The sequence below is a fragment of the Quercus suber genome, unplaced genomic scaffold (genome assembly GCF_002906115.3).
Source record: "Quercus suber isolate HL8 unplaced genomic scaffold, Cork oak 2.0 scaffold_138, whole genome shotgun sequence".
In the NCBI taxonomy this organism is placed as follows: domain Eukaryota; kingdom Viridiplantae; phylum Streptophyta; class Magnoliopsida; order Fagales; family Fagaceae; genus Quercus; species Quercus suber.
Genome location: NW_027069600.1, coordinates 244,996 through 265,361, shown reverse-complemented (window position 1 = coordinate 265,361; position 20,366 = coordinate 244,996). Strand labels below are relative to the sequence as shown.

The following is a 20,366-nucleotide window of genomic DNA, read 5'->3' as shown; positions in this document are numbered from 1 at the left end:
TATCCATGAGTGCAATTATTAAAAATAACTACAATTGTATGTGTATCTATGTAGCTTTTTTGTTTAAATAAATAATATATTGTATACCTTCATAGTATTACATAAAAATATAATAAATTCAAATTGAGATTTTTTACATTTTCTAAGTTTAGGCATGAATTTGCCAAAGGCATTGTAGCTGAATTGGCATCTCCTCATGCACAAAGTGCTTGGGGTTCTAGGGAGGAAAGGGTTCGAGCTACGGGATTAGCAGCATGTTGTAATTATCTCTCAAGTTTAGGCATGAATTTGAGTGTAAATATAATTGATACAAAACTAAATGGATTGACACTTAGCATGCAAGTGGAATGCATTAAACATTTAAAGACACTTGGCGTCAAATAATAGTTCAATCTAAAGACACTAGTGGTAAATTGTCAAAATTGATGCCTCTGATCTTGGTTATAGAAGTATTCTTTAAAAAAAAAAAAATTGAGTCTAAAGAACAAGTTATTCATTTCCATTTAGGTGTATAAAATGTTGCGTAACAAAATCATAGTACAATCAATAAGAAATTCTAGATGGTGTTTTATGTATTTCAAAATTCCAATCTTTTAAATTGGAAATCTTTAGTTCAATTTGATTGCAAAAATGCAAACGATATTATATTCAAAGATGTTAAAAATTTACCCTCTAAACAAATTTGTGCAATATGACAAGCTCTTTTAAAGTTTTTATTTATTTTTTAATTTGAAATTGTATATATCAAAGGAGAATCAAACTCTATTCCTGAATTTTAACTTGTGGATTTTTATACTGCTGCTCCCTGTCACTAAAAAGTTCACATATATAATAGTCCCCTGGCTCCTGGCCGTGAAAAGAAATAAATACCCATAAATAAAAGAAAATTACAAACTGGTCATATAGATTATAGAATAATTGGTATCAATCACTATCTACGTTGACTGGTAGAAAATTAGAAATCATGTTTTTTTTAAAGTCAAAAGTCTCTTGCTCATTCCTGCCACCAAACCCTAGAAGAAGAAGAAGAAAAAAGTAAAGAGGAGAGAAGAGTACAACTGTACAAGTTTCATATATACTGTCGGCTCTGGATTTTTTTTTAAGTGGTCAATTGTGTTGTAATTTTTGTGCGTTAAAAGTTGTGTAATTTTTGCTAATAAAGAAGAAAATTGTAGGAAAAACAACTTCAATATGCTGTTAATGGCAAAGTAAGCTAGAGTCTGGGGAGAGGATTTATTTATTTTTAAAAATGAAGCAGTGATTTTAAGAGTACAACTAGCTACTTACATAAGACTTTAGCAAAATTTAAGTAGCAAGTTGTTAAAGGTATATAAAAAAGTGATGTGATTTGTGGGTTTAAATAAAAAATTAATTAAAACTTGTCACTTAATTTTTATTATAAAATTATTGTGAAAATAGTACTAAAATAATTATATTTAAACTTATTTCAATTGAAATTAAATAAAATTTAGAGTTAGAAGGTTCAAAATTTTATTTTAAGGGTTTTAAGCCAAGTCAGGAGTTGATTTGAACCCCAGCCGCCTCTGTATACTATTCAAAAATTCAATAGTCTTGACTCTTCATTATAGCAATAGTTAAAGTGTCAAACTTCGGTCTCATTTAAAAATTAAAAAAAAGGCACACCATACTATTCCATCAAACAAGTATCTGTTCCATCACAAATAAAATATCTCATGCTCTTTTGTTTGATTTTCTATCAATAATCACAATCTTAAATCTTGATTCTAGAAAGAATTCTAAAAAAGTCCTAATTTTTTTTTTAGAAAGACACAGACTAAACACATGTAACGAGTGAGAACCCAAGTTTAATATCACAACATATAAAAATTGGTAACTCTTGAATACTGTGTGAAGGCTTTAAACCCATTGGAAGACACAAATATTAATTGTAGCTTGAAAAACATCACACACGTCTTCTTGGAGATTCTATAGGGTGAGTTATTTCCGCACGGGACAAAAACTTTTCCCTTTCACCAAAAGAATTATTAGAGCATTAGCATTGGGGAATGCTAATGCCATATCTAAGAGAAATTTGACATTTCAAGCCTCAAAACCATCTGCATCAGGGAATGCTAAAACCAAGTATTGCAAATTTTTTTGCAATACTGTTACAATGCAATTCTAAAGGTAGAATTGCACTGTAGCACAATTCTAAAACCAAAAACAATATTTTATTCGGTCTGACTCATCCTCTCTCTTCTCTACTTTCTCTCCATCTCCTTCTTCTCTGTTTGTTGGCGTGGTGGTTTTGCTGCCATGGTTGATGGATTTCTAGATCAACAACAGCAAGATCGGTGGTGGTTTTTTTGTGGGTTTTTCTTGGTGGTTGCTGGTCAGTGTTGTGGTGGGTTTGGTTGGTGGTGGCTGGGTTTGGTGGTGGATGGTGCAAAGTTTGATTTTTGATCAGTGCTGATGGGTTTGTTGGGTTGATGGGTTTGATCGGTGTTGTGGTTGTTGATAGGTTGATGGATCGGTGATCGGTGATGGGTTTGGGATAGGTGATCGGTGATGGGTTGGGGATTGGTGATCAGTGATGGGTTGATGCACAGACTAGGAGTCCTTCCGATCGAGGTGATGTTCAGTGGTACTTTTGCAAGGTCCCTTTGGCTGAGAATGGTGAGATTTTTCTTTTTTTCAAATAATTTTGGAAGCATATGGTTTATCTGGTGCATGAAAAGAAAAAGGAAATGAACAAAGTGGAGGATTTGGTTGTTCGTGGTGGTGGTGGTAGTAGGTGGTGATTTGGGTTTTTGTTTTTATTTAGGTTTGGGGATATATTATTTTATTATGCAGATATATTATTTTAATGAGTAGAATAGGAAAATAAAAGTTTGGGATGTTGGAGATATTGTAAAATGATATGGTATAATTGATAAAATAGCTTTTTGGGATAGTAAAATAGAATAGAGTAGCATTTTCTGATGCTAATGCTCTTATGCAAAGGAATTGAAAATTTGTCTCATATGAAAGGGTCAGTATTCTTGGCATCTTGCACTCAAAAAGTACCAATTTTTTTTATTTATTAAAATGGTATGAATTATATTAATTTTTACGATTCTTAAAAACGTATAATTTTAGATTTTTTCAGTGTTCTTATCAATCATATTCATGTCAAGTGGGAGGTGGTATATCTTATATCCGGCATATATGTCGGGTACCTCACAAGGAGGTGGGATCCACACACTATGGGGCCCACCTCTTTGTGAGGTACCCGGCATATATGCCGGGTACAGGATATACAAAATCATGTCAAGTGGAGTAACGACAAGTACTCACATGTTCTTATATATGTAAATGCTTGCATTTTGTTTTATTTTATGGCATATATATCATCAATCTTTTTTTCTCTTTTTCTTTTATAAAAAAAAAAGCTTTTCAATTTCGAACATGGCTTAATTTTTTTTCTCTCCTTCACCAATCTTTTTATTATTATTATTATTTTTTTAAATTCTGAACCTCTCCATCCATGCACAAACATAATTAAGATTTTTTCTCTAAAAAATAAAAATAAAATAAAGATCTTTGTTCCTAGATTTTTGAAGTACCATTTTCTGTGGTTAAACTGTCGTTTTCCTTTTAATACTTTACAAAATCTTGGTAATTGATTTTTCTAAGTCCTGTAACATTCATGATGTTGATGGATGGGGCTAAGTAAGAGGATGGACTTTATATCTATGATGAATAGTCGGCATGGCAATGTGATGGGTGTTGTCGTGTTGTAGAGGTTGGCTTAGTTTGTGAGTCTTGATAGTCGGCATGGCAATGTGATGGGTGTTGTCGTGTTGTAGAGGTTGGCTTAGTTTGTGAGTCTTGTGATTTATTATATGGAGTTGATAAGGTAATATGGAGATTTGGTATGTAAGATAATGTCTAAAATTCTAATTTGACTTTATCATAGTTGTAGGGTCAATTTTTGTAGCCCAAGCCCAAAAGGTATGGATTGTGAGCCCAATGAACCCAAGACAATGAATTTGTAGAGCGTGGGTGAAAGAACTGGGCTGGATGTAAATTAAACAAGAGCTGATTATGGTATTTACGAATGATCTAACATGCAATCATGCTCGGACAAGGGCAAATGTGAAAATCCGAAGAGACATTTTATTGAATGAACGTTTGTTACAGTTCTTAGAGCTACAGTAATGGTGTTTTCTTCCTTTCTCTTTTTTTTGTTCCCTCCCTCATTATCAGAGGCCTCTCCTCCTTATATAGCATCTTCTCCCTTCATCTTCATCGTCCACTTGTTCATCATCTAAACGTCCACTTGAGTGCATGTCCCATCATGTATCTTCTTTGGCCTTGTGTGAGTGGCGGTAGCTAAGATTGTACTGTTCAGGAGTCTTCCCACATTAATGCGGCCAGAAAGGTAGGTGCAGTGCATTTAATGTGGTGGTTGAAGTTTGTCTTCTAGATATTTCTCCGTTCTTGCTATCCTCATGCGTGCCTGAGGTTCATCTTTATCATTAGAATTGTTTGGAGGATTACTTGAACTTCCCAGACATCTATTTGACCAAGCTTCTTCGGATCCGAGGACAATGGCCTCTTTGGACAATTAAACATCTCCTCGGACTATACCCCCCGTTCATCTCTAGGCATGTTTCTTTCACGTGGGCTTCTTCTCGAGTACTCTCGTCTCTTCGGACAAACAGTAGCCCTCGAATAGGACCGTAGGCCCAATATACTAGGTTGGGCTTTTCACCCCCAATATAGTATTTTTGCTTTGTCCAAGAAAAGTATTCATTAACTACCAGGAATTATTTTCAGAAACATTTTATTAAGAAAATAATGAAATAATAATAAATGTTATTGACAGCTTTTTATATAGTGGTGTCAAACTTTTCCACTATAATTTATTAATAATTATCTTAAGAGCATAAGTTAATATAACTCATTAACAATTGGCTTAAATGCATCATTAACAATACCTTTATTATAAACTCATGCGCAGTTTATTCTTTTATGATGTATTTATTTGACAATGTTAAACAAAGTCAATTGATGCACTTAACTACCGTATCCAGCGGGATTATTAGAGCATTCACATTAGTGGATGGAAACTCATGTATAATAGAAAAAATTACTATTTTTACACATTTTGTCTCAAAATTGCTCCACATCCGTGCTTCCAAAGTCTTATATAATCATGTATATTTATCCATGAGCTACAGTAATCGTGTATATATACACAGTTATTGTAGCTCATGTATTTATTATTTTATTAATATCAGTTCGCACCAATTTTTCTCTCTCTTCTCTCCGTGCACAACTACCTCAGCTCCTCATCTTCTTCTCCTCAGATGCACACAAACACAAACACACCCACACACAAACACGTCCACATACTCAATACACAAACACACCCACATACAAACAAACCCACACAGACAAACCCACGCTACAGTTGCTTGATCGGTGCTTGCGCTACAGTTGCTTGATCGGTGCTTGCGCTACAGTTGCTTGATCGGTGCTTGACCGAGAGGGAGTGGGTCTTGCTGGAGATCGGTGCTTGCTGGAGATCGGTGCTCGGAGATCTGACTGGTGCTTGTTGGAGATATGACCGGGTACAGAGTTGGGTTTTGTTTGGAGATTGGGTCTTGTTTGAGAAGTGAAGCTGTCTATGGAGATCTGACCGGTATAGAGATGGAGATAAAGAGACAGATGACCGATCGGTGCTTGCTGGAGATTTGACCGATTGGTGCTTGAGGAGTGAAGCTGATCGGTGCTTGGAGATCTGATCAGTGCTTGTTTGGGTCTTGTTGTTTGAGGAGTGAAGCTATGGAGATCTGACCGGTTTTGTTTGGAGATTGGGTCTTGTTGTTTGAGAAGTGAAGCTGTGGAGATCTGAGATGGAGATAAAGAGAGAGATGAGTAGAGAGAGATAGCAACAGATCGGGAAAATGGGTAGAGAGAGTGAGAGAGAGAGAGAAAACGCGTATGTCAATAGGTAATTGAGTGAAATAATAAAAAAATTGGGAAGAATGAATATTTATTAAAAAATCTTGTAAAATAAATAAACTGATGTGGGTGTTTTATAAAAGTGAATGTGTAAAATAGAAAAAGTAAATTTTTAGTGTAAAAATAAATGTGTAAAATACACATTGATGTAAATGCTCGGATGTACCTCAGCATTGATTGTTATAGTTGGCTAATGAGTGCTGTTTACATACAGTTCTCTCAATATTTCGTGGCCCATATATGTTCGTACACAAAATTGAATGTACAGTGGGTATGCCGTATGGATAATGGGTATGGATAACGCTCACCAAAAGTAGAAACAACTTTTCAAAGCTGACGTTTCTCAAAAAAAAAACTTTTCAAAGCTGACAGCACGCTTAATTTCAACTAGTTTTGAAAATATCTGGATTTGGTGATATTATTAAAAGGTTGATTAATCTATTAAGTAAATCACTTTCCTGGTTGATTCAACAAATTCATCATCGCTAAAGCTAAAGTCATTATTGATTATTTCAATTTCCAACCACCGATGGTGAAATCAAGGACTAGATTTCATTTTCTTGGTCACGCAATTGTGGAAATTTGATCATATTACCATTTATTGGAAGCTCTCTCTTCTTCACTTTCCTCGTAAGTCGTAACCCATTACACGCACGAGGCAAGAAAAATTGTACTACAAAACAAGGAGTAAAGTACTCAGAAATTTGACTAAAGAAACGAGATTTAAAAAAAAAAAAATTCTTTTGAATTAACAAAAAGAATACATAGAAGCTAAATTTGCTTTCATTATCAATTACAAATCACCCACCAAAAAAAGAAAAAAAACATTTGTGTCAGTGTCAAGTTATCTTACCCAACATTTTATTCAAACCAATACTACCAGAGAATCAAAAGGTGGGATTTTTTTTCTCAAAAAAAAAAAAAAAAAAGGTGGGATTTTTGTGTCCCATCCTCAATGTTACAACATTTTAATATAAAGACAAGGCTTATGCTAATGCATTAATACACTAGACACGATGGGATATAAACATGTATCCGTATTTTAATATGTCCGGTGTATTGATGCATTAGATATAATCTCAACCCTTAACACAATATTAGCAAAAGAATTATATGCTAAGTCTACTAAGACCATTTGTTTTGTGAGTACTGGTGGCTTGATGAGCATGTCCAGCGGGGGACTTTGCATGGCGAAGGTGCCTTTCTTGGGAGAGTAATTTTGCAAACCTGCAACAACATTAATTATATGCTTTTGCATTAGCTTAATGTGAAAACTAAAAACAAAACTTTTTTCCTAAAGAAATTGTAGAATATATATATAATAACAGTTTGATATATTTATTTTTAGTACCTTGTGAGGGCAGCTTCATTAGTTTCATGGTTAGAAGCCTCATAAACTCCTGTCTCCAAGTTCACCCTAGCAACTGGTTTCTTTAGCAATTCTTCACCAGCTATCACAAGATCATCCAAATTTTGTTTTGTGGCCACGTCCACAGAAGTTACTGTCCCAACCAAGGTATCGTCCTGCATTGTTTTGATTCAAACTTGTCTATGTTAATTATGTGAACAAGAGCTTTTGACTTTTATACCGTGAATTTTATTACATAAGACTTGCATAACAATGTGTCAATTCTTAAATACAAAACATAAAATGTAAGAAAAATATCAAAGTTTTTATTAATTTTAATATAAATGTTTCAAACTAACGTTGTAATAATAAATGTGATCATTATCACTTCAACTTATAATAAATAAATGTTTAAATCAATTTTTTTTTTGATGGGAAAAAAAAAAAATCTCACAATATTTTTATGATACCTTTATTTTTAGTTGTAGTGAATTTGTGTATAATCTTATTTTATTTTGACCTATGATGAATTGACGCTCAACTTGTCAAGAAAATATTATGAAATTTTGTTGTGCCCGTAAAAGAACTCGATTGGTGAACATCGATTGGTGAACATCGATTTATAGGATTTGTGTGATAAAATATGTACTAACCCCTAGTCTCACCCAAAAAGTAATTAAAAAAATTTATTTATTACTATATTATTGATGTGTCATTAATTACATTCATTGACAGGAAGTTATTAATTTTTTTTGGGTAATAAAATTGGACATAGTTGTAGTATTTTCTTATGTATTTCTTTTCATTATGGAAGGTCTGAATGATATAGATGTACCTGAATTCGCAGGTAATTTTTCTCAGAATGAAGGGCTTGAAAAACCACAGAGAGGTGGAGATCAACCATATCTGCACTTGCATGAGAAAATAAATCAATAATTGGGGTGGAACCACCACTTGTTAACCAGTCTAGCAGGCCCCACTTCGCTGCCTTGAGTGCCCTGTATTTTCCTTCTGCTTTTTGTGAGCCAGTTCCTAATGATATCACTAGAAACCTTCCATAGTCCATTGGTTTTATTGGGAAGAAGTCAGAATTTCCTTGAAGGATCTGCTTTGTCACTTCACCAATGGCAAGTAAAGCCTGAAATTATACCAATTTAGTAATATTATAATAATGGTTAAATAATTAAATTTATTATTTTTTAAATAGGTTTATAATAAAAAAAATATTAGGAGATTAATTATATATAATAATCATTAGAGTCATGTGAAGTTTGTAAAAGACATATACCGGATTATTAGCAGCAACACCACCATCTGTAAGGTTAAATTCTCTCACATTCCCCTCGGGGTCTACAGTTTCAAAGTAATAAGTTGGAAGATAAGTTGGGGCAGCTGAGGTTGCTATGCAAATATCTGAGAGTAAGGCATTCATGCTTGGTTTTTTCTTTACCTGTTTTCATGACCAAATCAAAGTAAATGTTAGTACAATTTAGCTCCATCATTTGCAGTCACTTTCTTATCTGGGGTTAATCTGAGCCACTACATATATTGTGGAAATTAAAGGGAAAAAAAAAAGTACTGGGGTTAAAAAACCATTTTAATGAGAGGAAGTGACAAACCTCATAGCTAGAAAAAATGGTTGGCTGGAGTGTTTTGATGTCAAATGTTGGAATAACAACATTAGTCAATGTCTTTTCCAATTTTGTATGTCCTAGTTTTTCCTTAACAAGGTTATGCAGATATTTCCCATCATACTTTGGTCCAGCTAGAGCTTTGATAATCTTTATAAGATAAGGAAATACTGGAGAACTGCAATTTGGAAAAAATAATATCATGTTAAAAACCAAAACAAATTGGGTCAAGTCAATAATCAAACATATATATATATTATTGATATTTTTATATCTCATACTCTAATTTTTTACCTGCTCTGTGGGAAGATATGAGGGCAGTGGTTTAGGTAGAAATCCTTGATATCCTTGGCAGCAAAGACAGGTCGGTTACTTTCATCTGGAGCAGCTAGCATGGCAGTGACAAGACCACCTGTGCTTGTTCCTGAGATAACATCAAAATAATCTGCTATTCTTGCATCTTCACCATCCAGTTTCTGCACCATACATAAACAAATATAGAGTAAGTACTTGGAAAGATTGCATGTTGAACCCTTATATATGATTTAACAAAGCAGAACTTCACTAGTGAAAGAAAAAAAGTGTTGAATTTGTTTAGGTTTGTGGCATGAAACATGTATGATTAATATATAATATATATAATATATTTTTCTACCTGAAGTTCAGATTCTAAAAAACTAAGGATAGTTCCTGGGATAACCCCTCTTATTCCACCACCATCAATGCTGAGAACAGTGATTAGGTTTCCATAAGTTGGAGGTTGTAGGGGTACATTTGTTGAGCCCATTGGGATAAAGATGCAGGTAAGGAGAGAGAGAGAGAGAGAGAGAGAGAGAGAGAGAGAGAGGATTTAAGAGCTTCAGAGAAACTATGAACTTTTAAGGAAGTTAAAAAGAGAGGATTATGTTACTTGATATGTCTTCTTTTCATGGAAGTATGTGTATTTATAGTACTCCTCAGTCATCTCCTTGTTCTAAGATTCAACTGCGTCATTGGATTGGGCCATAAAAAGTCATGGGGTCAAAGTGTTTCAAATTTGACCAATAACTTGTACTTTTCTGATATTTTTTACGTACATATATACTGAAAATTCATAAACCAATGTAGTGATCGGATCGGGTGAATTATAAGCATTGCCTCTTACTTGGTCACAAAAATTGTCCCTTTAGGCTATGGTCACTGTAAGTGAGAATTGTCGGTGAGACCACTTCAAAAGAATTGTAGGTAAGCATGAGAATTGTAGGTGAGACCATAAAGGTAATATGGGTCTAGTTAGGCAACAGGCCTAACAAAGGCGCTTATGAATGGCTACCCCAAGTTAATCCGTACATAGTGGCTAAAATTAAATTTATTATTATTCTCAAGCTTTGCTTTTGCTACATTCAATGGCTACAACATTCAAGAATAACAAGTCTTTACATTTTACATGTTAATTTGATCCGCAAAAGGTGGCGCCTCAAGTAATCAAAAGATGTGTTGGATATTTACGTGTGACTAGAATGTTCATATAGAGAAAAAGAAAGGAAGTCAAGAAATTAATATAATATAGTGGAGCTCCTATGTCATATTATGGACTCTATTGGAGTTTTCCCAAGAATTATCTTCCCAACATGATGATGACGATGTTGGGGAGATAAACACCTTAGACTCAATTGGAGTTTTCCTAAGTATTATCTTCCCAACATGATGGTGATGTTGGGGAGATAAAACACTTTAAGGAGACTCCTTGAGTATTTAATTTATATAGATATACTTAACTCAAAAGGTTTAACTATGAACTCAACTTTGTTATATTAATAACTTATTATTAATGTTATTTTTCAATTTAGGACTTCAATAATGTGTATACACCCAACCAGTTATCATATCACTGAAAAATCATTTGAGGTACTTGTCAGAATTCAATATTCAAACAAATGTGTACAATTCAATTACATCTAATGCTTAAAGGAAATGTGAAAAACTTGATAATTCTATTGGCCTTATGAATTTTGTCTTCAAATCGTGTTGAATTATTGACCCTATGTATCTATACCATTTTGCAAATCCGACATGTATGGTTATTCATTCTAAAAAGATTTGATTGTTCTGTCAAAAAGGAAAAGAAGTAAGTCTTATAGCTACGATACTTTTAGTTTTGGTAAATTTTCCAGTTGACATAGTCAAACTTTTGAGAGCGTTGTCTAGGTTATGCTTCCTTTTCTCTTTGGCTGAAACAAACATGAAGAAAGGGCAAATGGAATTTTAAATGTGAAGAATATTATATCCATTATCAGAGGATAACTTGCAAAGGCAATTCTAGTAACCGAGTACTTGTTAGAATTCAACAATTCAACATATGTGTACCATTCAATTTCAAGCGCTGCATAAAAGAAATGTAAAAACTTGGTCATCATCTTGGCCTTATGCATTGTTTTCAAAACTTGATCGTTTCTAGCACCTTCAGTAGAGATTAATGAAAGAAAAAAAAATTACAGTAGAGATTAATGAAAGAACCACATAATGAAATCATGCGACTTGTCTCTAAAGCTTAAAATAATAGGAATGGTGAATTAAATCATTTAGCCATTATTCTAACTGTAAGTAGTTCATGTTGAGAGTTTACTAAGTTTTTTCTTGACAGGAACATAGATTTAGCACCACCTGTTTAGAATTTTCTATGGCAGTATTTGACTTACTGCATTTCCAATCTAGTATTAACTGATATTTGTATTGCTGCAATATTTTTAAATCAATTATTTGCAGTTTACTAGCAAGGTAGGAAGAAGATTAATTTATGTTTTGAGAAGGGAACAAATTTAGTATGAAAATTGATAATATCTTTCCTGTTAGACCTTATAACATTAGGAATAAGCAGGATGACAACATTGGAAAAAGACACATCAACATACATCTCAGAAGACCATCATAAGTTAAAAAAAAAAAAAAAAATTCACAGAAGCTAGTGCATGGGTGGTATATATTAAATGATATATTATTATTATTTTTTTTTTATACAAGATACTTTAGTCTAATCTAAGTGTATATGTGTGTAAAACTCCATCTTAAAGACTTGAAACATGACCTTTGTCCCCCACATTCTATAAACACTTATATTTGTAAGTGACCATCGCATTAAGAGTACACGATTGTAATGATATATTACTAAAGGTTTAAAGCTTGGCTTTCCTTGTTTTTATATTAGGAAAATGCACAAAAGTGGAAGCCAAAAAAGTAAATTGTGAAAGATGAGTCTTCTATTGCCCAATTTTGACGGCACAAACTGATAATATTAACAATAACATTCTTGACAAATGTAAGTGCACCCATACCCGGCCGCAAGACATTTTTTTATGCATGGCTGAGGGCTAGAAGCCAGAGCAAAGACAATACAATTCACATGGATGGCTATAGATCCAACTCAGGATAAACAAAACACCAATTAGAATAAATACTAAAAACAAGAACAACAACAATAATAAACAATACATTAAAACTTAAAGCTCAATCTGTCTCCCACAAGACTAGCTGATATCTTTACCAAGCCTCCTCCACCAAGATGTTTTCGTGCATTAGCTGCCAAATTCAAGTTGGTCTCCACTCACCCAAATGAGTTTGTGAGTGGCTGTTAGAATATAAGCCCAAGGTGCTTAGGCCAATTATTCTAGGTTTCTTGTACTACACCTATATTACTTATTCAACGTATCTGTCTGCCTATATAAAAGACAGACCTTTTGTACTTTATTCTATTTAGTTTAATACACAGTCTTTTAGACTTTAACAAGAGGACTCAAGCAAATTACTGACTAGGCTCCATTTCATTGCACTGGAAGCCTGTTCAAAGTTTCATGGAAATATGTTATATTAACTTTATATCATTTCTGCAGTTCTTAGATTAACATCAGTTACGTTTCGCATCTCATTTCTGCAGTGATGAGGTTTCGCGACAGTGCTTCTCTTTTGAGAGTAGCTTTGCAAACCTGCATTATTTAGATAAAAGCTATTGTTATTATTAACAATGCAGATTTTTTTTACTTCACAAAAATTTGAATAATTTACACCTTATCAGAGCCTCCTCATTAGTCTCATGTTTAGTAGGCTCCAGATTACCCGTCTCTAAGTTCACCCTTGAGATCGGTTTCTTTAATAATCATTCTGCAACTTTTGCAAGATTTTCCATATTCTCCTTGGTGGAAATATCAGCAGAAGACACTTCTCCCTTTAGTGTATCGTCCTGAAATGTCAATGTTAAAATAATTTTTAAATAATTAAAGTTGTCTTTTTCTATTGACTTAAACTTTTAGAACAAGTGGTAACTAATTTATCACTCTCATATTAATGTGCCAACATGGGTATTGACTATGAAGTTACATCCCTTGCACTTTTTGGACTCAAGGCATCAGTTAAAATCAATCAATGAAATACTGAATTGAATAAAACTTGAGTATAGTAGTATATGCACACATTGGACTTAAGCATTGAAGTTTAATTATTACCTGAATTCGGAGGTAGTTATTTTCACTATCGAGAGCTTTAAAAACAACAGAAATGTGGAAGTCCACTATATCAGCACTTGCTTGAGTGAACACATTCACCAATGGGGCAGAGTGACCACTAGTTAACCACCCGAATATACCCCACCGACATGCTTCTTTGGCAGTGTATTTCTCTTCAACTTTTGTTGAACCAGTTCCTAGTGATAGAACCAGAAATCGACCATAATCTGCTGCCTTTATGGAACTGAAGTTAGGACTCCCCCGGTTAATCTCTTTTGTCCCTTCGCCAATGGCAATCAAAGCCTACAGAATCATATGAGAATTAGACAATGATATAGATAAGAGAGTACGATTCCGGAGAGAATAAAAAAGCGACGTATACTAAACTTATTACCAGATTATTAGCAGCTACACCACCATCAATAAGATTGAATTTTCTGAAAGTAAGGCATCCTAGTGTGCATGGTTCTTCACCTAATTAAGGCATGGATACAAATATATGTTAGTTCTTTTTTTGTTTATGTGAAGTGTTAATTCCTTCTCATTAGACTGGATTAATTTCAGGTAAAGTTAAAAACTTGGATTAATTTAAAAACCTCATTGCTGGAGAAAATGGCCGGCTGGAGTTGCTTGATGTCAAAGGTTGGGATTACCAAATTGGTCAGTGTGTGGCGTAATTGAGTATTCCCTAGTTTTTCCTTCAGAAGGCCATGAAGATACTTTCCATCGTATTTTGGTCCTATTATGGCTTTGATCAATTTTGTTGCTTGGGCAAATGGAGAACTGTTGCTTAAGCAGATTAGTATAGTGTTATTTAATATGGAATAAGACATAGTGATAGCATGAAAAACATTGAGGCTCAATTGTTACCGATCTTGAGGAAAGATTTTGGGTCCATTATCAAAATAGAAGGCCTTGATGTCTTTTGCAGCATACATGGGGCGTTTGTTTTCATTTGGTGCAGTTAGCATGGTAGTCAAAAGACCTCCCGTGCTTGTCCCTGCGATCACATCAAAATAATCTGCAATTCTAGCTTCAGGGCCATCAATTTTCTGCACCACAAGGTAAAAAATGTAAAAAAAACCATGTGACAGAAATAGTCATATGTTAATTGCCATTACTATTTTGAATAACTTATATGTAGTACCACTTTAGTCAATTTTTATAAAGCTCAAGCTTGTCAAATGGTCTTCTGGAAGTTAATCTACACGCATGGCTTGTAAGTGACTATATTGAGATGAAAGTTACTAATCAAACCCATTTTTTATTTGGAAAAAAAAAAAAAAAAAAACCAATTATGCAAGCTACCAATGATTGATTTCTTTTTCCTATTAAATAAGAACTTTAGATTGAAAACTAATATTTCAACTTTATACGCATAGATGACATGTGCCAACTGGCTGGTATATAACAATATTGTAACCTGTAACTTAGAATCAAGGAAGCTAAGTATGATTCCTGGAATAATCCCCCTTATTCCACCTCCATCAATGCTAAGAACAGTAATGAAGTTTCCATGTGTTGGAGGCCGCAGGTGTCACGCCCCAAACCCAAAAGGGTCCAAAGCATGAGAAATACATCCCAAGGGTACTTGTAGATTTTTCCTTTTTGGACAACCTACTATAGGAGATCTTTATTTTCCTTTCATTTCCACATGATAAGAATGTATAACCATAAATCTCCACATTACAAGTCAGAGCTCTATAACACATTTACGAACAATAACTAAAAATCATGTGCTTCCACATAATACATGAATATATTACAAACTCTGATTAAATTACACAAAGTGACAATCTTATCAAGAATAATGATCTTAACATCGAGTCTAGGCCTACCATGCCAAAGGCTAACAAACTTCAAGCGACCAACCTCCAATACAATTAATTAAGGCATCATTGAACTTAGCAAGATTAAGTCACCAACCATTTATAGCAAAAGTCTCCAAATTTAACATAGCATTCCAATCATCACCAATGATGTAAGCTCCATAGCCAAGATATAACTAATAAATCTGAAAAACTGTTAAAGGGTGGGATGAGCTAAAGCCCAGTAAGTAGCATATTTAATGGGGGTGGGGGAAATACAAGTTTCATATTCAATAATAATAATATGACAAGAATGATTTAATAATAAAACACAAAGTTTCTCAAAGTAAATACCTTGAAACTATACATTATAATTTGTGAGCATCAACAATACAATTTCCAAAGCCATAATATCTAGCATAAGATAAATTATCACAAATCTACCATACTACCACATAGACCGGTCAGGAAATCCACCCATTCATAACTGACATGATATTGTCCTCTCTGGTATGCAGACTCTTGGCCCCATGGACAGCAGCCTCACCCATACCCTCAAGGTTTTTCTCTCCCCACATAGGCAGCAGAGAGAGCGCGTCAAATAGGACCTCTCTTGCATGTGGTCTCTTGGCCCCATGGGCAGCAGCCTCACCCACACACAATCAAGGAACCTCTTCCCCCCATGGACAGCAGGGAAGAATACGTCATCCAAAGTGAAAGGGCACTGACCTGAATTTGATTCCATTGTCACAAAGACCACGAAAACCAAATCAGGTGATCACCGGGAAATCACATATGGCATAGTGTTAAAACCACATAAGCTCATAGGTTATATTACTTTGAAACACATAGTTCATATTCAGGTAGTTTCAGAAAACCTTAAATAATCTAACTTCTACAAAGTTTGTAAGGTTTTCAACTTCATTCTTGTCAAAAGATTTTCCATATATTTCCCAAATAATACAAGACAAGATAAGCATCTCTAAATTTTTCAATATACAGTAAAATCAATGATTTTCTTATCAAAGATTAAATAAAAGATGCTCATTCTTTCATATCAACAATTCATGCATTTTCTCAAATGCAATACCAAATATGATGCATTTTCATATATAATCATATATATATATATATTAAGGTTACGACACAGTAGTTTTTAGGAAAATATAGTTTCCATAGATAATTTCCAAAAACGTGTCTAATCCAAAAACAATATTTATGTTATTTTTCAAAATCCCATTAAAAAAACTACTTACCTCGCAACCGCGAAAGCCTAATTTTCCAAGCTCCAAAGAGATTAGATAGAACCTAAACAATATCAAGTATACCTATCACAATAAATATAGAGCTTGAAATTGCATCTAGCCACAATTTAGGAATTGCCAAATAATTACTTAATTAGGCAACCCTAGTATTCAACCTCACATGCAATGTATTCCACTTCCAAATTTTCTCAAAACAATTTAATTTGCAAGGCATAGACTCCCATTTATACTCATAAATCATTCGAGGTGTCATATCTAACATCAGAACCTCCACACTTTATAAGTACTTCTCATAGAATTCATATAACATCATCAAGTGACCCATGACACCAAAATCATAATTTTCTCAAAGACAAACAATTTAAATCTTTAACTAACTCCAAATAATTAATAAAAATTATATTCACCATCTATCACATACTATAACTCAAAACCTCTAAATTTTCACCATAACAAGCCTTAGATAGCCATCATTGTAAAAATCATTAACTCACTCATCAAATACATCCACCAAGACCAAAACCCATACATATAAACACATGAATATCATTTCCAAAACTCTTAAGTCACATGAATATCATTATTAAAACTTGGGTAAAATAACCTCAAACAAGAACATTAATACCCATCAAAAGAGATTAGAACTTTTACCTCAAATAACTTATGTGAAGGTGTGATGTTCTTGAGGGTTTTCCAGTGATTTGCCGGAAAAAATGGTGGAGAGGATGATGAGGAGTGTACCGGTGGGAGAGTGAGGGAGAGGAGTGTGTGTATGTGTGGTGTGTTGAGTGAAAATGAAAAAGAAAAGAGAAACAAGAATGAGACAACCGGCCAAAGAGAGAAAAGAGAGAATTGTGAGATATGTGGTGGGAATGGCTGGGGTAGGTGGGGTAGTTGGGAGGCACATGGGAACCATTAAAAATCTGCCCTTATTCTTCTTCTTCTTTCTTTCTTTTCCTTTTTCTTTTTCTTTTTTTTTCTTTTCTTTTTTTTTTTTTTTTTTTTTTTTTTTTTTTTTTTTTTTTTTTTTTTTTTTTTTTTTTTTTTTTTTTTTTTTTTTTTTTTTTGACTTGCTGGGACGTTACAGGAGTGGTGATATTGTTTTTTCCATAAGGGACTGGGATGAGAATATGATTATGGGGCTAGGAGGTTAATTGTGCTGCCGGAAACTACATAGTGCCAATCTATTTATAATCCTTTAAGCTTTCAAGAACTGGTTAAGAATCAACATTTTCATCATTTTTATGGGACTAATAATGCTGTAATAAGGACCATATGCATACATAGTGGTTTCTTCAATATGGTTTGAGTTGATACGTTGCTTTATCATTGACAGGAACAACAGAGTATTCCATTTCCTTATAGTGAACTTTCTTTAGCAAAGAAGAAATTGCATCTTAGACGCTACATATACAGGAATTGTAGTTGAGACTCCAGGAGAATTGCAGGTAAGAAGAATTAGGTGAAGTGATATCCTAATGGCAATATGGATAGTGGATTTCATTATCTAGCAAAAGGAATTTTAAGGCGGGCAATAAATTTTGGATTTAAATATCCTATCCAATGACTCTTTTTTGGTTTAATTTCAATAAGTTTAAGATATAAATATTTTCACAATTCTTTTACAACAGTGGAGATTTCACAATTCTTTTACAACGGTGGAGATGATATGTTATGATAGATGTATAATAAAATGATGTTACTAGTGTGAGTCCATGGCTGTGTTTGTTTTGCGTAAAATGTTTTCCGGAAAATACATATTTTCCGGAAATGCTATTTTCCGGAAAAGGAAAATGTATTCAGGGCGTTTGGTTGTTTCGGAATTCGTTTTTACAGAAAATCAATTCTGGTGTTTGGTTCGTTCAAATATTTTACGGAAAATACTTCTTGTTTTACGGAAAATCAATTCTCATGTTTGGTTCAGGTAAACATTTTACGGAAAATGAAATTCACTTTTTCCGGAAAATCAATTTCCATGTTTGGTTTGTGAATTAATTTTACGGAAAATATGAAATGCCTTACAAATTTCTACTCCTACATTATCTAGACAAACCTGTAACAATACAAAACTAATCATCCACTTCAACATACACCTGCATTGCGTATTCATATCTGTAACAGTACAAAAATAATCATCTACTTCAACATCAAAAATAATCATTTAAATATACCGATAATATTAATATAAAAATAGCCACATTCATCGTTCACCATTGTCATTACACCTCCATGGTGTACAAAAATGATACCTACTCATGGTATCTGAACAGTACAAATACATAATTTGGGCAATTGTATCGTCCTAATAATACAAAATACTACATATATATTACAATGGTAGATCAATACTAGTATTACAACAAAAGTGAATTCCTAAAGTTACCGTCACAGTCTACATGAAACAAGCAAGTCAAAGTTGTGAGAAAAAAAAACTATCCAACCATATCTTTCGCAGCCTAGCATTCTTGGCTAGAAATCCCCGTGCTACCTTCTCATTTTTACACAGATGGTCAAGCGCAGTTGCGAGCATTTCTTCGCTATACCCATCCGCCATCATAGCCATAACCTCATTATAAAGAGATGTGTAATCCACCGGGCCCCGATTGATTTCTTTAAGAGCCGTAGCTATTTCCTTCAACTGATTAGACAGATCAGTCAACATGCTATCATCAGCAGTAGAAGGTGCACGCCCTCTTTTGCGGGACTTGGAAATTCTCGACCCAGTGGTGGATGACTCGACTGCATTTTTACCTTTTTCGACCACATCTTCCTCCACATTATCTGCAACAAATTCAGCACTGTCGCCATTATCTGGCTCATTTTCAATATCTACATAGGACTTTGAAAAGCCACCTGTGGCTGTGTCCTTCCCCACGACAAGAGCTAACTCATCATACATCTCTATTTTCTTGTTTAGAAACTCTGCACGTTTTCGATGCGCCTGTAAGGGAGAAAGGAACGTTTAATAACAATGCAATAATCACTTCACTCATAAATTCTATATTCAATGCAATATTCATGTCAGTAAATGTTTTAGGTCAATGATAAACAAACAAATCTGTTATTATATGAAAAATATAGTGGGTGTCCATCCTTTTCAAATTAAACATAAAATCATGGTATGGAGTAGATGCTGAGTTTAAACATCTAGATATGGTGGTGTGACATTACTCTTGGACTATGGACAGTAAACTGTACTAGGCAGGATATGGTTGAAACTTTGAATATCTTTTCAAATAATTCTTTGCCTTCAATTTCCAAACTAAGATATGACTGTCTTTCTTTTTTTTTTTTTTTTTTTTTTCATTTACAACTCTTTAAAATACCAAATAATTGACAAAAGCAATGGAATCCTAACAAAGAATGACATTATAAATTTCAATTTTTGGACAAAAACATATATTATCATTTATATTAAGAAAATATAGTTGGAAGGCATACCATAACTTCTTCTTGGTATGTCTTTGCATCGCACGTTATCATTTTAGGTTGTCATCCCAACCAAATCCACTTTTCTTTCGAAGTTTCTCAATAGTAGACCACATGGTCCTTAGAGTTCGCATCCGATTATCAACATAGGATGGGTGGCACTTAACCCCAAATTGGGCAGTTATCTCCTTTGCTACAAGAGCAAAGGAGCCTGCCCTGAAGGTGCTAGAGGGCTTGTTGCCCTTTGCAGCCTCTTGTGCAAGTATCCTCAGCATCATTTCATGCATGGGAGGCAGCCACTTGAATTGCTTGTTGCTGGTTACCTTCTCTTTGCCCTTTGACATTACTATATATGAAAATTGTATAGTCAGAATAGCATTTAAAAATGAGAGTAGCATTTAGTAATTATGCCGGAATATGAACAACAAATCAAACAA

General features: G+C 33.9%; 1 protein-coding gene, 1 long non-coding RNA gene and 1 pseudogene across 2 annotated transcripts; all 3 read right to left on the bottom strand.

Moving 5' to 3' along the window:
• Nucleotides 1-6,695: 6,695 nt before the first annotated feature.
• Nucleotides 6,696-9,882, bottom strand: LOC112017538 (patatin-like protein 2). The gene is made up of 7 exons (XM_024050000.2): nucleotides 9,608-9,882; nucleotides 9,247-9,428; nucleotides 8,941-9,130; nucleotides 8,610-8,771; nucleotides 8,157-8,459; nucleotides 7,325-7,497; nucleotides 6,696-7,200 (listed from the first exon to the last, which is right to left on the bottom strand). Exons 1-7 carry the CDS (start codon nucleotides 9,737-9,739, stop codon nucleotides 7,083-7,085), a joined length of 1,260 nt encoding a protein of 419 aa, XP_023905768.1. The 5' UTR covers nucleotides 9,740-9,882; the 3' UTR covers nucleotides 6,696-7,082.
• A 2,470-nt stretch (nucleotides 9,883-12,352) lies between these two features.
• LOC112017554 (patatin-like protein 2) lies at nucleotides 12,353-15,139 on the bottom strand (annotated as a pseudogene).
• A 326-nt stretch (nucleotides 15,140-15,465) lies between these two features.
• LOC136061236 (uncharacterized) lies at nucleotides 15,466-17,887 on the bottom strand. The gene is made up of 3 exons (XR_010630171.1): nucleotides 17,152-17,887; nucleotides 16,492-16,543; nucleotides 15,466-15,964 (listed from the first exon to the last, which is right to left on the bottom strand). It is a non-coding gene; the product is annotated as an uncharacterized LOC136061236 (long non-coding RNA).
• Nucleotides 17,888-20,366: the final 2,479 nt, after the last annotated feature.

Coding starts and splice junctions, on each gene's coding strand:
- LOC112017538 (XM_024050000.2), bottom strand. CDS start 9,739: ATGGGCTCAACAAATGTACCCCTACAACCTCCAACTTATGGAAACCTA. Junction 9,131..9,246: donor CATATCTTCCCACAGAGCAG/GTAAAAAATTAG, acceptor TCCAAATTGCAG/TTCTCCAGTATTTCCTTATC. Junction 7,498..8,156: donor AAAATTACCTGCGAATTCAG/GTACATCTATAT, acceptor AAAACAATGCAG/GACGATACCTTGGTTGGGAC.